This window comes from Lampetra planeri, chromosome 52 (genome assembly GCF_965212315.1).
Source record: "Lampetra planeri chromosome 52, kcLamPlan1.2.h2, whole genome shotgun sequence".
NCBI lineage: Eukaryota > Metazoa > Chordata > Hyperoartia > Petromyzontiformes > Petromyzontidae > Lampetra > Lampetra planeri.
This window is the reverse complement of record NC_136158.1, coordinates 7,804,961-7,823,025: the sequence shown is the minus strand read 5'-3', so window position 1 is coordinate 7,823,025 and position 18,065 is coordinate 7,804,961. Positions and strand designations below refer to the sequence as shown.

General features: G+C 41.8%; 1 protein-coding gene across 4 annotated transcripts in view; it reads left to right on the top strand.

Annotated features, from left to right (window-relative positions):
- The first annotated feature begins 1,097 nt into the window (after positions 1-1,097).
- LOC144734721 (ATPase MORC2-like) overlaps positions 1,098-18,065 on the top strand; it is a 110,225-nt gene continuing 93,257 nt past the window's right edge. For all 4 annotated transcript variants that reach the window (XM_078617052.1, XM_078617051.1, XM_078617049.1 and 1 more), the window contains exons 1-2: positions 1,098-1,265; positions 2,169-2,222. In XM_078617052.1, the coding sequence (XP_078473178.1) occupies positions 1,147-1,265; positions 2,169-2,222 (173 nt within the window). In that variant the 5' untranslated portion in view covers positions 1,098-1,146. The remainder of the gene's footprint in view (positions 1,266-2,168; positions 2,223-18,065) is intronic.

Genomic DNA, 18,065 nt, shown 5'->3' with positions numbered 1-18,065 from the left:
TTAGTATACTGATGATAATATGTAGTTTATACTTTAGTTGTTTATGTGGTGGTTTTAGTTACTGCAGCTACATCCTATTTACACTCCTTCCCTTCATTAATGCTACCCTTATCCCCTCCCTTTGATGCTGCTAATCCTGCATAATGCACGGGCATAAATAGTACTATTCACATACCTGCATTTCCCATATCACATACTTGCATTTCCCATATCCCCTCCCTTTGATGCTGCTAATCCTGCATAATGCACGGGCATATGCAGTACTAATCACATACCTGCATTTCCCATAAATATGCTAAATTCCTCTTGATATGCAAATTATTTTGTTAAGGCGCCCCATTTCTTCCCCCCTTCCAACCCAGCTTATATACATGCTCCAAGCACGTGTGCTGTTTCATTCAGACGCTGTCGCCTTGACAGACCTGGTTTTCACCTGAGGACGGCTACTTGAGTTGTGGCCGAAACGTCGTGAGAATTATTTTATTGTTTTATTTTTATTATTTTATTACTTCCCTTCGACGTGACTTTACCGAAAGAACCAAGAAGATGAATCCCTTCAGTCACGAAAGCTTTAAATCGAAATTCCACTAGGTGGCGACAAATAATATTATTGACTGAAACGTGCTTACGTATGATGACGTAACCATGTTAGTGTGAGCCCTCCCGGAAGCCATATAGAATGCATTGTAGCGCCCGCCGTTCGAAAAAAAGCATCTTTGAATGTAAGTCTATGGGAACAATCTGGGCGATTCTCAGCCAGAGTGAAATCGCCCAAAAAGAGGCGGTACTCCACAGAACGTGACATGACGCTGATTGGACTATATCCAGAGGCACAGTAACGGCTAGCGTAACTCTGTGGTTGAATGAGATTGTTAATGTGATTGAAAAAGTCCCTTTCACACTTTGGTGGTGCGTCGCCCAATCGCCCTAATGAAGAAACCGCCCCTGGGTAAATGGTAATACATACAAAATTCGTTATACGTGTACTTCCAACATTCGCATATCGAGGCACCATCAGTCACGTTCGGCTCCACAGCATTACACGGTAGGAATCGATAAGGAAGGAATCGACGATTATTTGTCTGAGATCACGATTCCACGTCCGAGATAATCGAATCGATCCAAGTTCCGTGAAGACTGCAGCAAATGGCTGACATGACGTTTGACGAGACGGCGGGCAGCAGCGGCAGCGGCCGAAGCGGGAAGGGGGACTACGGGCTCCTCCAAAGGGCCGAGATTACGTGCAACTATCTGCACAGCAACTCGTGAGTAGCGGGGAGTGTTGGGCTAGGGGAGGAGACGCGTGTTGGCTCTGGGTGCCACGCGCTGCCCACTTGGGCGCGACCATCTTGTGTGATGGGCGCGCCCATGTGGTTGCCATACCACATTGGCATGTTCAGTACTTTATTTGCAATCAGTCAAGGTCTATCCACTGCTGGATGTGTGCATATACATACGCAACTGCTAACGAAAGGCCTCTGCTAGGGGGCCAAATATCTTAAAAGCAAATGGGCTAAACGTTATAAATGTATCATCAGCCATAGTCTCCTGCTGGATGAAGACCTCCCAAAGCTGAGTCCGTAAAATGGGGTTGTTTGAGCATACTTCACTACATGGGTCAATGCGGGTGGGGGAAGTCCCAGGTCCTGTTCAGACATCACTTGCCACTGATGTTATAGCCCTGGACAGGAATCAACTCGAGCGGCTGGGTGGAGATTAGAGGTTTCCACGTGGTCAACCATGTTGGATTACGATATAGTGTACTGTGCATTCACAAGTCAACAGCAGTAGTTTGATCAATCCACTGCTGGATAAGGGCCTCCCTAAGCAGTATCCTGTCATAAGGGTTGTTGACTATACTTCACACTTGTACAACGTAATGCGCACATCCAGTAGTGGATTTACAGTTGATAATGTAAGTCTCATTTGTCAATCCACTGCTGGATGAAGCCTCCCCAAGCCGTGTATGGCATTGTAGTTGTTTGACCATACTTCACCATTGTGGTCAGTGCGGATTGGTGAAGGTCAGGGCATTCGCATTGGTTCAGATCACATGCCACTTATATGACTTGTCAAATTCCAATGGCTGTGAAACACATTGCGCTAACTGCCGTAAGTTGATGGCTCCGCTGACTCGTGCACACTCTGTGTGCGCATATCTCTGCTAGAACCACCCACGAGTTTCTGTTTGGAGCCATGGCCGAGATGGTGGACAATGCGAGGTACGTTGCTCACCGCCCACTCTGGTTGTGCTCGAAAAACACGGCCACGTTCCCGTCGGTAATTTTGGTGCACGTGGCCTTGCAAAGGAACAAATTTAACGGGCAACTTTTCAGGCTTACTCTCCTGCTGCTTCTTATGTGTTTGTGTGCGAAAGTGAGTGCGTTCGCTCGTGTCTATGTACGCGCGCATGCCCCCGTGGGTGTGGGGGGGCATCTCCCTCCTCAGTGTGCCGGGAAATGTCCTGGCAAGGATGATTAAACATTGCCTTGCTAGGCACACTGAGGAGAGGCTTGCGGAGCCCCAATGTGGTTTTAGGAAATGGCGGTCCTGCACAGATGGCATATTTTATGTCCGTCTGCTACAGCAGAGGTATAGGGAATTCCAACAGGACCTACATCTCTGCTTATTGACCTGGTCAAGGCCTATGATACCATCAGTAGGCCTGGACTCGGGGTTTTTCTTCGTGCCTTCAGAGTCCCTGACTGCTCACAATCATTAAAGACCTTCATGATGGTGAGCAGGCCCAGGCAAAACTACGTGGCCGGGAGTCGAAGCCATTCCCTGTTCACCTTCGAGTGCGACAGGGATGTCCTCTGGCTCCCATATTTAACATCTATTTCAGACACTTAGTTTGTGAAGCCTTCGATGGCTGCACCGGAGGAATTTCCATCTGGTACAGATACTCGTTGGTTCTTTTGGTAAAGTCACGTATAAAGATAAAATAATGAATTAAATAATAACATACGATGTTTCGATTGCCACACAAGCAATCGTCATCACGTATAAAATTTTAACCAGAAAACTATAGACTGACATATAAGCAGACAGATAACACCAAGATACATAGAGAGAGAGTAACACAGGCACAGAGAGGGAGATTGTCTCTGTAGCAAGGCCTTAAATAGACAGAGGGGGGCAGAGGCAGAGAGAGTTGGGGGGGTTAGAGAAAAAATTAACATGTCAATGAATACGAAGCACGCCTGGTAAAGTACGCAAGCTTGAACATTAGGAGAGAGGGAGAAAGAACACACTAAATTAAATAACTTAGCAAAATATCGAAATGTTATGTAATACAACACGGAGAGTCGGTCAACACACAATTAACGCATAGCCTGGTCGATTACGTATTTCAAAGATTGCTAAGTTAGAATTTAAGTGTGAAAATTCCAAAGAAAGACAAAATATAAGACAAGAGGAACGGAGACACACAGACAGAGCAGAACATAAGAACGATAAAAAACGAGTGGAGATAGAAAAAATACACTAAATACACAGGTAGAGAGAGAAAACAAAAAACCCAGAGAGAGAGAAAAAGATAAACTTGGAACTTCCCCGTAGAAGTGGTTCAATCTTGAATTTGGAGCTTTCGTGACTGCAGGAATTACTCGTTGGTTCTTTCGGTGAAGTCACGTATAAAGATAAAATAATAAATTAAATAATAACATACGATGTTTCGATTGCAACACAAGCAATCGTCATCAGGTATAAAATTTTAACCAGAAAACTATAGACAGACATATAAGCAGACAGATATCACCAAGATACATAGAGAGAGAGTAACACGGGCACAGAGGCAGATTGTCTCTGTAGCGAGGCCTTAAATAGACAGAGGGGGGCGGAGGCAGAGAGAGTTGGAGGGGTTAGAGAAAAAATTAACATGTCAATGAATACGAAGCATGCCTGGTAAAGTACGCAAGCTTGAACATTAGGAGAGAGGGAGAAAGACCAAACTAAATTAAATAACTTAGCAAAATATCGAAATGTTACGTAATACAACACAGAGAGTCGGTCAACACACAATTAACGCATAGCCTGGTCGATTACGTATTTCAAAGATTGCTAAGTTATAATTTAAGTGTGAAAATTCCAAAGAAAGACAAAATATAAGACAAGAGGAACGGAGACACACAGACAGAGCAGAACATAAGAACGACAAAAAACGAGTGGAGACAGAAAAATTACACTAAATACACAGGTAGAGAGAGAAAACAAAAAACCCAGAGAGAGAGAAAAATATAAACTTGGAACTTCCCCGTAGAAGTGGTTCAATCTTGAATTTGGAGCTTTCGTGACTGCAGGAATTACTCGTTGGTTCTTTCGGTAAAGTCACGTATAAAGATAAAATAATAAATTAAATAATAACATACGATGTTTCGATTGCAACACAAGCAATCGTCATCAGGTATAAAATTTTAACCAGAAAACTATAGACAGACATATAAGCAGACAGATAACACCAAGATACATAGAGAGAGAGTAACACAGGCACAGAGAGGGAGATTGTCTCTGTAGCGAGGCCTTAAATAGACAGAGGGGGGCAGAGGCAGAGAGAGTTGGACGGGTTAGAGAAAAAATTAACATGTCAATGAATACGAAGCACGCCTGGTAAAGTACGCAAGCTTGAACATTAGGAGAGAGGGAGAAAGAACACACTAAATTAAATAACTTAGCAAAATATCGAAATGTTACGTAATACAACACAGAGAGTAGGTCAACACACAATTAACGCATAGCCTGGTCGATTACGTATTTCAAAGATTGCTAAGTTAGAATTTAAGTGTGAAAATTCCAAAGAAAGACAAAATATAAGACAAGAGGAACGGAGACACACAGACAGAGCAGAACATAAGAACGATAAAAAACGAGTGGAGACAGAAAAAATACACTAAATACACAGGTAGAGAGAGAAAACAAAAAACCCAGAGAGAGAGAAAAAGATAAACTTGGAACTTCCCCGTAGAAGTGGTTCAATCTTGAATTTGGAGCTTTCGTGACTGCAGGAATTACTCGTTGGTTCTTTCGGTAAAGTCACGTATAAAGATAAAATAATGAATTAAATAATAACATACGATGTTTCGATTGCAACACAAGCAATCGTCATCAGGTATAAAATTTTAACCAGAAAACTATAGACAGACATATAAGCAGACAGATAACACCAAGATACATAGAGAGAGAGTAACACAGGCACAGAGAGGGAGATTGTCTCTGTAGCGAGGCCTTAAATAGACAGAGGGGGGCAGAGGCAGAGAGAGTTGGACGGGTTAGAGAAAAAATTAACATGTCAATGAATACGAAGCACGCCTGGTAAAGTACGCAAGCTTGAACATTAGGAGAGAGGGAGAAAGAACACACTAAATTAAATAACTTAGCAAAATATCGAAATGTTACGTAATACAACACAGAGAGTAGGTCAACACACAATTAACGCATAGCCTGGTCGATTACGTATTTCAAAGATTGCTAAGTTAGAATTTAAGTGTGAAAATTCCAAACAAAGACAAAATATAAGACAAGAGGAACGGAGACACACAGACAGAGCAGAACATAAGAACGATAAAAAACGAGTGGAGACAGAAAAAATACACTAAATACACAGGTAGAGAGAGAAAACAAAAAACCCAGAGAGAGAGAAAAAGATAAACTTGGAACTTTCCCGTAGAAGTGGTTCAATCTTGAATTTGGAGCTTTCGTGACTGCAGCAATTACTCGTTGGTTCTTTCGGTAAAGTCACGTATAAAGATAAAATCACCATCATCATCATGGCTTGGCTTCGCGAACGAAGATCTAGGAAGGACATCCACGTCTTCTGCAGGCACGCTGGTGGCTGAAGAGGCCTATGCGGGACAAGCAGGTCCTGCCACAACGGCTGCAAGTATAGGTCTCATCTGGGATGGGTGCTGAGGGATCATGATTCTTCCTCCTTCTCCTTTTGTCCTCCATACGGGCCCTGCGGGTATCTTCGAAGAAGGAGGTGGCCTGGTGGACTGTGTGCCGCCAGGAGTTGCGATCAGCTGCTTGTGTTGCCCACTGACGGTGATCGATGCAGCAGGCAGTGAGGGACTTCTTCAGGGAGTCTTTGTATCGCTTTCGTGGTGCCCCTATGTCGCGATGGCCAGAGGACAGTTCCCCATACAGCACAATCTTAGGTAAGTGGTGGTTCTCCATCCTGGCGATGTGCCCTGCCCAACGAAGCTGTGTCTTGAGGACCATGGTCTCGATGCTGATGACCTTCGCTGACTTGAGGACTTCAGTGTTGGCGACGAAGTCACTCCAGTGAATATTGAAGATTGTGCGGAGGCAGCGCTGATGGAAACGCTCGAGGAGACTCAGGTGACGACGGTACGTGACCCAGGACTCAGCGCCATACAGGAGAGTGGTCAGCACAGCAGCTTTGTAGACGTTGACCTTTGTGGCTCTTTTAAGGTTTCTGTTGTTCCAGACACGTTTGTATAGTCTGCCAAATGCATTGTTTGCCTTGGCCAGCCTGTTGTCGACTTCGTTGTCGATAAAATAATACATTAAATAATAACATACGATGTTTCGATTGCAACACAAGCAATCGTCATCAGGTATACAATTTTAACCAGAAAACTATAGACAGACATATAAGCAGACAGATATCACCAAGATACATAGAGAGAGAGTAACACGGGCACAGAGAGGCAGATTGTCTCTGTAGCGAGGCCTTAAATAGACAGAGGGGGGCAGAGACAGAGAGAGTTGGGGGGGTTAGAGAAAAAATTAACATGTCAATGAATACGAAGCACGCCTGGTAAAGTACGCAAGCTTGAACATTAGGAGAGAGGGAGAAAGAACACACTAAATTAAATAACTTAGCAAAATATAGAAATGTTATGTAATACAACACGGAGAGTCGGTCAACACACAATTAACGCATAGCCTGGTCGATTACGTATTTCAAAGATTGCTAAGTTAGAATTTAAGTGTGAAAATTCCAAAGAAAGACAAAATATAAGACAAGAGGAACGGAGACACACAGACAGAGCAGAACATAAGAACGATAAAAAACGAGTGGAGACAGAAAAAATACACTAAATACACAGGTAGAGAGAGAAAACAAAAAACCCAGAGAGAGAGAAAAAGATAAACTTGGAACTTCCCCGTAGAAGTGGTTCAATCTTGAATTTGGAGCTTTCGTGACTGCAGGAATTACTCGTTGGTTCTTTCGGTGAAGTCACGTATAAAGATAAAATAATAAATTAAATAATAACATACGATGTTTCGATTGCAACACAAGCAATCGTCATCAGGTATAAAATTTTAACCAGAAAACTATAGACAGACATATAAGCAGACAGATATCACCAAGATACATAGAGAGAGAGTAACACAGGCACAGAGGCAGATTGTCTCTGTAGCGAGGCCTTAAATAGACAGAGGGGGGCGGAGGCAGAGAGAGTTGGAGGGGTTAGAGAAAAAATTAACATGTCAATGAATACGAAGCATGCCTGGTAAAGTACGCAAGCTTGAACATTAGGAGAGAGGGAGAAAGACCAAACTAAATTAAATAACTTAGCAAAATATCGAAATGTTACGTAATACAACACAGAGAGTCTGTCAACACACAACGCATAGCCTGGTCGATTACGTATTTCAAAGATTGCTAAGTTATAATTTAAGTGTGAAAATTCCAAAGAAAGACAAAATATAAGACAAGAGGAACGGAGACACACAGACAGAGCAGAACATAACAACGACAAAAAACGAGTGGAGACAGAAAAATTACACTAAATACACAGGTAGAGAGAGAAAACAAAAAACCCAGAGAGAGAGAAAAATATAAACTTGGAACTTCCCCGTAGAAGTGGTTCAATCTTGAATTTGGAGCTTTCGTGACTGCAGGAATTACTCGTTGGTTCTTTCGGTAAAGTCACGTATAAAGATAAAATAATAAATTAAATAATAACATACGATGTTTCGATTGCAACACAAGCAATCGTCATCAGGTATAAAATTTTAACCAGAAAACTATAGACAGACATATAAGCAGACAGATATCACCAAGATACATAGAGAGAGAGTAACACGGGCACAGAGAGGCAGATTGTCTCTGTAGCGAGGCCTTAAATAGACAGAGGGGGGCAGAGACAGAGAGAGTTGGGGGGGTTAGAGAAAAAATTAACATGTCAATGAATACGAAGCACGCCTGGTAAAGTACGCAAGCTTGAACATTAGGAGAGAGGGAGAAAGAACACACTAAATTAAATAACTTAGCAAAATATAGAAATGTTATGTAATACAACACGGAGAGTCGGTCAACACACAATTAACGCATAGCCTGGTCGATTACGTATTTCAAAGATTGCTAAGTTAGAATTTAAGTGTGAAAATTCCAAAGAAAGACAAAATATAAGACAAGAGGAACGGAGACACACAGACAGAGCAGAACATAAGAACGATAAAAAACGAGTGGAGACAGAAAAAATACACTAAATACACAGGTAGAGAGAGAAAACAAAAAACCCAGAGAGAGAGAAAAAGATAAACTTGGAACTTCCCAGTAGAAGTGGTTCAATCTTGAATTTGGAGCTTTCGTGACTGCAGGAATTACTCGTTGGTTCTTTCGGTGAAGTCACGTATAAAGATAAAATAATAAATTAAATAATAACATACGATGTTTCGATTGCAACACAAGCAATCGTCATCAGGTATAAAATTTTAACCAGAAAACTATAGACAGACATATAAGCAGACAGATATCACCAAGATACATAGAGAGAGAGTAACACAGGCACAGAGGCAGATTGTCTCTGTAGCGAGGCCTTAAATAGACAGAGGGGGGCGGAGGCAGAGAGAGTTGGAGGGGTTAGAGAAAAAATTAACATGTCAATGAATACGAAGCATGCCTGGTAAAGTACGCAAGCTTGAACATTAGGAGAGAGGGAGAAAGACCAAACTAAATTAAATAACTTAGCAAAATATCGAAATGTTACGTAATACAACACAGAGAGTCTGTCAACACACAACGCATAGCCTGGTCGATTACGTATTTCAAAGATTGCTAAGTTATAATTTAAGTGTGAAAATTCCAAAGAAAGACAAAATATAAGACAAGAGGAACGGAGACACACAGACAGAGCAGAACATAACAACGACAAAAAACGAGTGGAGACAGAAAAATTACACTAAATACACAGGTAGAGAGAGAAAACAAAAAACCCAGAGAGAGAGAAAAATATAAACTTGGAACTTCCCCGTAGAAGTGGTTCAATCTTGAATTTGGAGCTTTCGTGACTGCAGGAATTACTCGTTGGTTCTTTCGGTAAAGTCACGTATAAAGATAAAATAATAAATTAAATAATAACATACGATGTTTCGATTGCAACACAAGCAATCGTCATCAGGTATAAAATTTTAACCAGAAAACTATAGACAGACATATAAGCAGACAGATAACACCAAGATACATAGAGAGAGAGTAACACAGGCACAGAGAGGGAGATTGTCTCTGTAGCGAGGCCTTAAATAGACAGAGGGGGGCAGAGGCAGAGAGAGTTGGACGGGTTAGAGAAAAAATTAACATGTCAATGAATACGAAGCACGCCTGGTAAAGTACGCAAGCTTGAACATTAGGAGAGAGGGAGAAAGAACACACTAAATTAAATAACTTAGCAAAATATCGAAATGTTACGTAATACAACACAGAGAGTAGGTCAACACACAATTAACGCATAGCCTGGTCGATTACGTATTTCAAAGATTGCTAAGTTAGAATTTAAGTGTGAAAATTCCAAAGAAAGACAAAATATAAGACAAGAGGAACGGAGACACACAGACAGAGCAGAACATAAGAACGATAAAAAACGAGTGGAGACAGAAAAAATACACTAAATACACAGGTAGAGAGAGAAAACAAAAAACCCAGAGAGAGAGAAAAAGATAAACTTGGAACTTCCCCGTAGAAGTGGTTCAATCTTGAATTTGGAGCTTTCGTGACTGCAGGAATTACTCGTTGGTTCTTTCGGTAAAGTCACGTATAAAGATAAAATAATAAATTAAATAATAACATACGATGTTTCGATTGCAACACAAGCAATCGTCATCAGGTATAAAATTTTAACCAGAAAACTATAGACAGACATATAAGCAGACAGATAACACCAAGATACATAGAGAGAGAGTAACACAGGCACAGAGAGGGAGATTGTCTCTGTAGCGAGGCCTTAAATAGACAGAGGGGGGCAGAGGCAGAGAGAGTTGGACGGGTTAGAGAAAAAATTAACATGTCAATGAATACGAAGCACGCCTGGTAAAGTACGCAAGCTTGAACATTAGGAGAGAGGGAGAAAGAACACACTAAATTAAATAACTTAGCAAAATATCGAAATGTTACGTAATACAACACAGAGAGTAGGTCAACACACAATTAACGCATAGCCTGGTCGATTACGTATTTCAAAGATTGCTAAGTTAGAATTTAAGTGTGAAAATTCCAAAGAAAGACAAAATATAAGACAAGAGGAACGGAGACACACAGACAGAGCAGAACATAAGAACGATAAAAAACGAGTGGAGACAGAAAAAATACACTAAATACACAGGTAGAGAGAGAAAACAAAAAAACCCAGAGAGAGAGAAAAAGATAAACTTGGAACTTCCCCGTAGAAGTGGTTCAATCTTGAATTTGGAGCTTTCGTGACTGCAGGAATTACTCGTTGGTTCTTTCGGTGAAGTCACGTATAAAGATAAAATAATAAATTAAATAATAACATACGATGTTTCGATTGCAACACAAGCAATCGTCATCAGGTATAAAATTTTAACCAGAAAACTATAGACAGACATATAAGCAGACAGATATCACCAAGATACATAGAGAGAGAGTAACACAGGCACAGAGGCAGATTGTCTCTGTAGCGAGGCCTTAAATAGACAGAGGGGGGCGGAGGCAGAGAGAGTTGGAGGGGTTAGAGAAAAAATTAACATGTCAATGAATACGAAGCATGCCTGGTAAAGTACGCAAGCTTGAACATTAGGAGAGAGGGAGAAAGACCAAACTAAATTAAATAACTTAGCAAAATATCGAAATGTTACGTAATACAACACAGAGAGTCTGTCAACACACAACGCATAGCCTGGTCGATTACGTATTTCAAAGATTGCTAAGTTATAATTTAAGTGTGAAAATTCCAAAGAAAGACAAAATATAAGACAAGAGGAACGGAGACACACAGACAGAGCAGAACATAACAACGACAAAAAACGAGTGGAGACAGAAAAATTACACTAAATACACAGGTAGAGAGAGAAAACAAAAAACCCAGAGAGAGAGAAAAATATAAACTTGGAACTTCCCCGTAGAAGTGGTTCAATCTTGAATTTGGAGCTTTCGTGACTGCAGGAATTACTCGTTGGTTCTTTCGGTAAAGTCACGTATAAAGATAAAATAATAAATTAAATAATAACATACGATGTTTCGATTGCAACACAAGCAATCGTCATCAGGTATAAAATTTTAACCAGAAAACTATAGACAGACATATAAGCAGACAGATAACACCAAGATACATAGAGAGAGAGTAACACAGGCACAGAGAGGGAGATTGTCTCTGTAGCGAGGCCTTAAATAGACAGAGGGGGGCAGAGGCAGAGAGAGTTGGACGGGTTAGAGAAAAAATTAACATGTCAATGAATACGAAGCACGCCTGGTAAAGTACGCAAGCTTGAACATTAGGAGAGAGGGAGAAAGAACACACTAAATTAAATAACTTAGCAAAATATCGAAATGTTACGTAATACAACACAGAGAGTAGGTCAACACACAATTAACGCATAGCCTGGTCGATTACGTATTTCAAAGATTGCTAAGTTAGAATTTAAGTGTGAAAATTCCAAAGAAAGACAAAATATAAGACAAGAGGAACGGAGACACACAGACAGAGCAGAACATAAGAACGATAAAAAACGAGTGGAGACAGAAAAAATACACTAAATACACAGGTAGAGAGAGAAAACAAAAAACCCAGAGAGAGAGAAAAAGATAAACTTGGAACTTCCCCGTAGAAGTGGTTCAATCTTGAATTTGGAGCTTTCGTGACTGCAGGAATTACTCGTTGGTTCTTTCGGTAAAGTCACGTATAAAGATAAAATAATAAATTAAATAATAACATACGATGTTTCGATTGCAACACAAGCAATCGTCATCAGGTATAAAATTTTAACCAGAAAACTATAGACAGACATATAAGCAGACAGATAACACCAAGATACATAGAGAGAGAGTAACACAGGCACAGAGAGGGAGATTGTCTCTGTAGCGAGGCCTTAAATAGACAGAGGGGAGCAGAGGCAGAGAGAGTTGGACGGGTTAGAGAAAAAATTAACATGTCAATGAATACGAAGCACGCCTGGTAAAGTACGCAAGCTTGAACATTAGGAGAGAGGGAGAAAGAACACACTAAATTAAATAACTTAGCAAAATATCGAAATGTTACGTAATACAACACAGAGAGTAGGTAAACACACAATTAACGCATAGCCTGGTCGATTACGTATTTCAAAGATTGCTAAGTTAGAATTTAAGTGTGAAAATTCCAAAGAAAGACAAAATATAAGACAAGAGGAACGGAGACACACAGACAGAGCAGAACATAAGAACGATAAAAAACGAGTGGAGACAGAAAAAATACACTAAATACACAGGTAGAGAGAGAAAACAAAAAACCCAGAGAGAGAGAAAAAGATAAACTTGGAACTTCCCCGTAGAAGTGGTTCAATCTTGAATTTGGAGCTTTCGTGACTGCAGCAATTACTCGTTGGTTCTTTCGGTAAAGTCACGTATAAAGATAAAATCACCATCATCATCATGGCTTGGCTTCGCGAACGAAGATCTAGGAAGGACATCCACGTCTTCTGCAGGCACGCTGGTGGCTGAAGAGGCCTATGCGGGACAAGCAGGTCCTGCCACAACGGCTGCAAGTATAGGTCTCATCTGGGATGGGTGCTGAGGGATCATGATTCTTCCTCCTTCTCCTTTTGTCCTCCATACGGGCCCTGCGGGTATCTTCGAAGTAGGAGGTGGCCTGGTGGACTGTGTGCCGCCAGGAGTTGCGATCAGCTGCTTGTGTTGCCCACTGACGGTGATCGATGCAGCAGGCAGTGAGGGACTTCTTCAGGGAGTCTTTGTATCGCTTTCGTGGTGCCCCTATGTCGCGATGGCCAGAGGACAGTTCCCCATACAGCACAATCTTAGGTAAGTGGTGGTTCTCCATCCTGGCGATGTGCCCTGCCCAACGAAGCTGTGTCTTGAGGACCATGGTCTCGATGCTGATGACCTTCGCTGACTTGAGGACTTCAGTGTTGGCGACGAAGTCACTCCAGTGAATATTGAAGATTGTGCGGAGGCAGCGCTGATGGAAACGCTCGAGGAGACTCAGGTGACGACGGTACGTGACCCAGGACTCAGCGCCATACAGGAGAGTGGTCAGCACAACAGCTTTGTAGACGTTGACCTTTGTGGCTCTTTTAAGGTTTCTGTTGTTCCAGACACGTTTGTATAGTCTGCCAAATGCATTGTTTGCCTTGGCCAGCCTGTTGTCGACTTCGTTGTCGATAAAATAATACATTAAATAATAACATACGATGTTTCGATTGCAACACAAGCAATCGTCATCAGGTATAAAATTTTAACCAGAAAACTATAGACAGACATATAAGCAGACAGATATCACCAAGATACATAGAGAGAGAGTAACACGGGCACAGAGAGGCAGATTGTCTCTGTAGCGAGGCCTTAAATAGACAGAGGGGGGCGGAGGCAGAGAAAGTTGGAGGGGTTAGAGAAAAAATTTACATGTCAATGAATACGAAGCATGCCTGGTAAAGTACGCAAGCTTGAACATTAGGAGAGAGGGAGAAAGAACAAACTAAATTAAATAACTTAGCAAAATATCGAAATGTTACGTAATACAACACAGAGAGTCGGTCAACACACAATTAACGCATAGCCTGGTCGATTACGTATTTCAAAGATTGCTAAGTTAGAATTTAAGTGTGAAAATTCTAAAGAAAGACAAAATATAAGACAAGAGGAACGGAGACACACAGACAGAGCAGAACATAAGAACGACAAAAAACGAGTGGAGACAGAAAAAAGACACTAAATACACAGGTAGAGAGAGAAAACAAAAAACCCAGAGAGAGAGAAAAAGATAAACTTGGAACTTCCCCGTAGAAGTGGTTCAATCTTGAATTTGGAGCTTTCGTGACTGCAGGAATTACTCGTTGGTTCTTTCGTTAAAGTCACGTATAAAGATAAAATAATAAATTAAATAATAACATACGATGTTTCGATTGCAACACAAGCAATCGTCATCAGGTATAAAATTTTAACCAGAAAACTATAGACAGACATATAAGCAGACAGATAACACCAAGATACATAGAGAGAGAGTAACACAGGCACAGAGAGGGAGATTGTCTCTGTAGCGAGGCCTTAAATAGACAGAGGGGGGCAGAGGCAGAGAGAGTTGGACGGGTTAGAGAAAAAATTAACATGTCAATGAATACGAAGCACGCCTGGTAAAGTACGCAAGCTTGAACATTAGGAGAGAGGGAGAAAGAACACACTAAATTAAATAACTTAGCAAAATATCGAAATGTTACGTAATACAACACAGAGAGTAGGTCAACACACAATTAACGCATAGCCTGGTCGATTACGTATTTCAAAGATTGCTAAGTTAGAATTTAAGTGTGAAAATTCCAAAGAAAGACAAAATATAAGACAAGAGGAACGGAGACACACAGACAGAGCAGAACATAAGAACGATAAAAAACGAGTGGAGACAGAAAAAATACACTAAATACACAGGTAGAGAGAGAAAACAAAAAACCCAGAGAGAGAGAAAAAGATAAACTTGGAACTTCCCCGTAGAAGTGGTTCAATCTTGAATTTGGAGCTTTCGTGACTGCAGCAATTACTCGTTGGTTCTTTCGGTAAAGTCACGTATAAAGATAAAATCACCATCATCATCATGGCTTGGCTTCGCGAACGAAGATCTAGGAAGGACATCCACGTCTTCTGCAGGCACGCTGGTGGCTGAAGAGGCCTATGCGGGACAAGCAGGTCCTGCCACAACGGCTGCAAGTATAGGTCTCATCTGGGATGGGTGCTGAGGGATCATGATTCTTCCTCCTTCTCCTTTTGTCCTCCATACGGGCCCTGCGGGTATCTTCGAAGTAGGAGGTGGCCTGGTGGACTGTGTGCCGCCAGGAGTTGCGATCAGCTGCTTGTGTTGCCCACTGACGGTGATCGATGCAGCAGGCAGTGAGGGACTTCTTCAGGGAGTCTTTGTATCGCTTTCGTGGTGCCCCTATGTCGCGATGGCCAGAGGACAGTTCCCCATACAGCACAATCTTAGGTAAGTGGTGGTTCTCCATCCTGGCGATGTGCCCTGCCCAACGAAGCTGTGTCTTGAGGACCATGGTCTCGATGCTGATGACCTTCGCTGACTTGAGGACTTCAGTGTTGGCGACGAAGTCACTCCAGTGAATATTGAAGATTGTGCGGAGGCAGCGCTGATGGAAACGCTCGAGGAGACTCAGGTGACGACGGTACGTGACCCAGGACTCAGCGCCATACAGGAGAGTGGTCAGCACAACAGCTTTGTAGACGTTGACCTTTGTGGCTCTTTTAAGGTTTCTGTTGTTCCAGACACGTTTGTATAGTCTGCCAAATGCATTGTTTGCCTTGGCCAGCCTGTTGTCGACTTCGTTGTCGATAAAATAATACATTAAATAATAACATACGATGTTTCGATTGCAACACAAGCAATCGTCATCAGGTATAAAATTTTAACCAGAAAACTATAGACAGACATATAAGCAGACAGATATCACCAAGATACATAGAGAGAGAGTAACACGGGCACAGAGAGGCAGATTGTCTCTGTAGCGAGGCCTTAAATAGACAGAGGGGGGCGGAGGCAGAGAAAGTTGGAGGGGTTAGAGAAAAAATTTACATGTCAATGAATACGAAGCATGCCTGGTAAAGTACGCAAGCTTGAACATTAGGAGAGAGGGAGAAAGAACAAACTAAATTAAATAACTTAGCAAAATATCGAAATGTTACGTAATACAACACAGAGAGTCGGTCAACACACAATTAACGCATAGCCTGGTCGATTACGTATTTCAAAGATTGCTAAGTTAGAATTTAAGTGTGAAAATTCTAAAGAAAGACAAAATATAAGACAAGAGGAACGGAGACACACAGACAGAGCAGAACATAAGAACGACAAAAAACGAGTGGAGACAGAAAAAAGACACTAAATACACAGGTAGAGAGAGAAAACAAAAAACCCAGAGAGAGAGAAAAAGATAAACTTGGAACTTCCCCGTAGAAGTGGTTCAATCTTGAATTTGGAGCTTTCGTGACTGCAGGAATTACTCGTTGGTTCTTTCGTTAAAGTCACGTATAAAGATAAAATAATAAATTAAATAATAACATACGATGTTTCGATTGCAACACAAGCAATCGTCATCAGGTATAAAATTTTAACCAGAAAACTATAGACAGACATATAAGCAGACAGATAACACCAAGATACATAGAGAGAGAGTAACACAGGCACAGAGAGGGAGATTGTCTCTGTAGCGAGGCCTTAAATAGACAGAGGGGGGCAGAGGCAGAGAGAGTTGGACGGGTTAGAGAAAAAATTAACATGTCAATGAATACGAAGCACGCCTGGTAAAGTACGCAAGCTTGAACATTAGGAGAGAGGGAGAAAGAACACACTAAATTAAATAACTTAGCAAAATATCGAAATGTTACGTAATACAACACAGAGAGTAGGTCAACACACAATTAACGCATAGCCTGGTCGATTACGTATTTCAAAGATTGCTAAGTTAGAATTTAAGTGTGAAAATTCCAAAGAAAGACAAAATATAAGACAAGAGGAACGGAGACACACAGACAGAGCAGAACATAAGAACGATAAAAAACGAGTGGAGACAGAAAAAATACACTAAATACACAGGTAGAGAGAGAAAACAAAAAACCCAGAGAGAGAGAAAAAGATAAACTTGGAACTTCCCCGTAGAAGTGGTTCAATCTTGAATTTGGAGCTTTCGTGACTGCAGCAATTACTCGTTGGTTCTTTCGGTAAAGTCACGTATAAAGATAAAATCACCATCATCATCATGGCTTGGCTTCGCGAACGAAGATCTAGGAAGGACATCCACGTCTTCTGCAGGCACGCTGGTGGCTGAAGAGGCCTATGCGGGACAAGCAGGTCCTGCCACAACGGCTGCAAGTATAGGTCTCATCTGGGATGGGTGCTGAGGGATCATGATTCTTCCTCCTTCTCCTTTTGTCCTCCATACGGGCCCTGCGGGTATCTTCGAAGAAGGAGGTGGCCTGGTGGACTGTGTGCCGCCAGGAGTTGCGATCAGCTGCTTGTGTTGCCCACTGACGGTGATCGATGCAGCAGGCAGTGAGGGACTTCTTCAGGGAGTCTTTGTATCGCTTTCGTGGTGCCCCTATGTCGCGATGGCCAGAGGACAGTTCCCCATACAGCACAATCTTAGGTAAGTGGTGGTTCTCCATCCTGGCGATGTGCCCTGCCCAACGAAGCTGTGTCTTGAGGACCATGGTCTCGATGCTGATGACCTTCGCTGACTTGAGGACTTCAGTGTTGGCGACGAAGTCACTCCAGTGAATATTGAAGATTGTGCGGAGGCAGCGCTGATGGAAACGCTCGAGGAGACTCAGGTGACGACGGTACGTGACCCAGGACTCAGCGCCATACAGGAGAGTGGTCAGCACAACAGCTTTGTAGACGTTGACCTTTGTGGCTCTTTTAAGGTTTCTGTTGTTCCAGACACGTTTGTATAGTCTGCCAAATGCATTGTTTGCCTTGGCCAGCCTGTTGTCGACTTCGTTGTCGATAAAATAATACATTAAATAATAACATACGATGTTTCGATTGCAACACAAGCAATCGTCATCAGGTATAAATTTTTTACCAGAAAACTATAGACAGACATATAAGCAGACAGATATCACCAAGATACATAGAGAGAGAGTAACACGG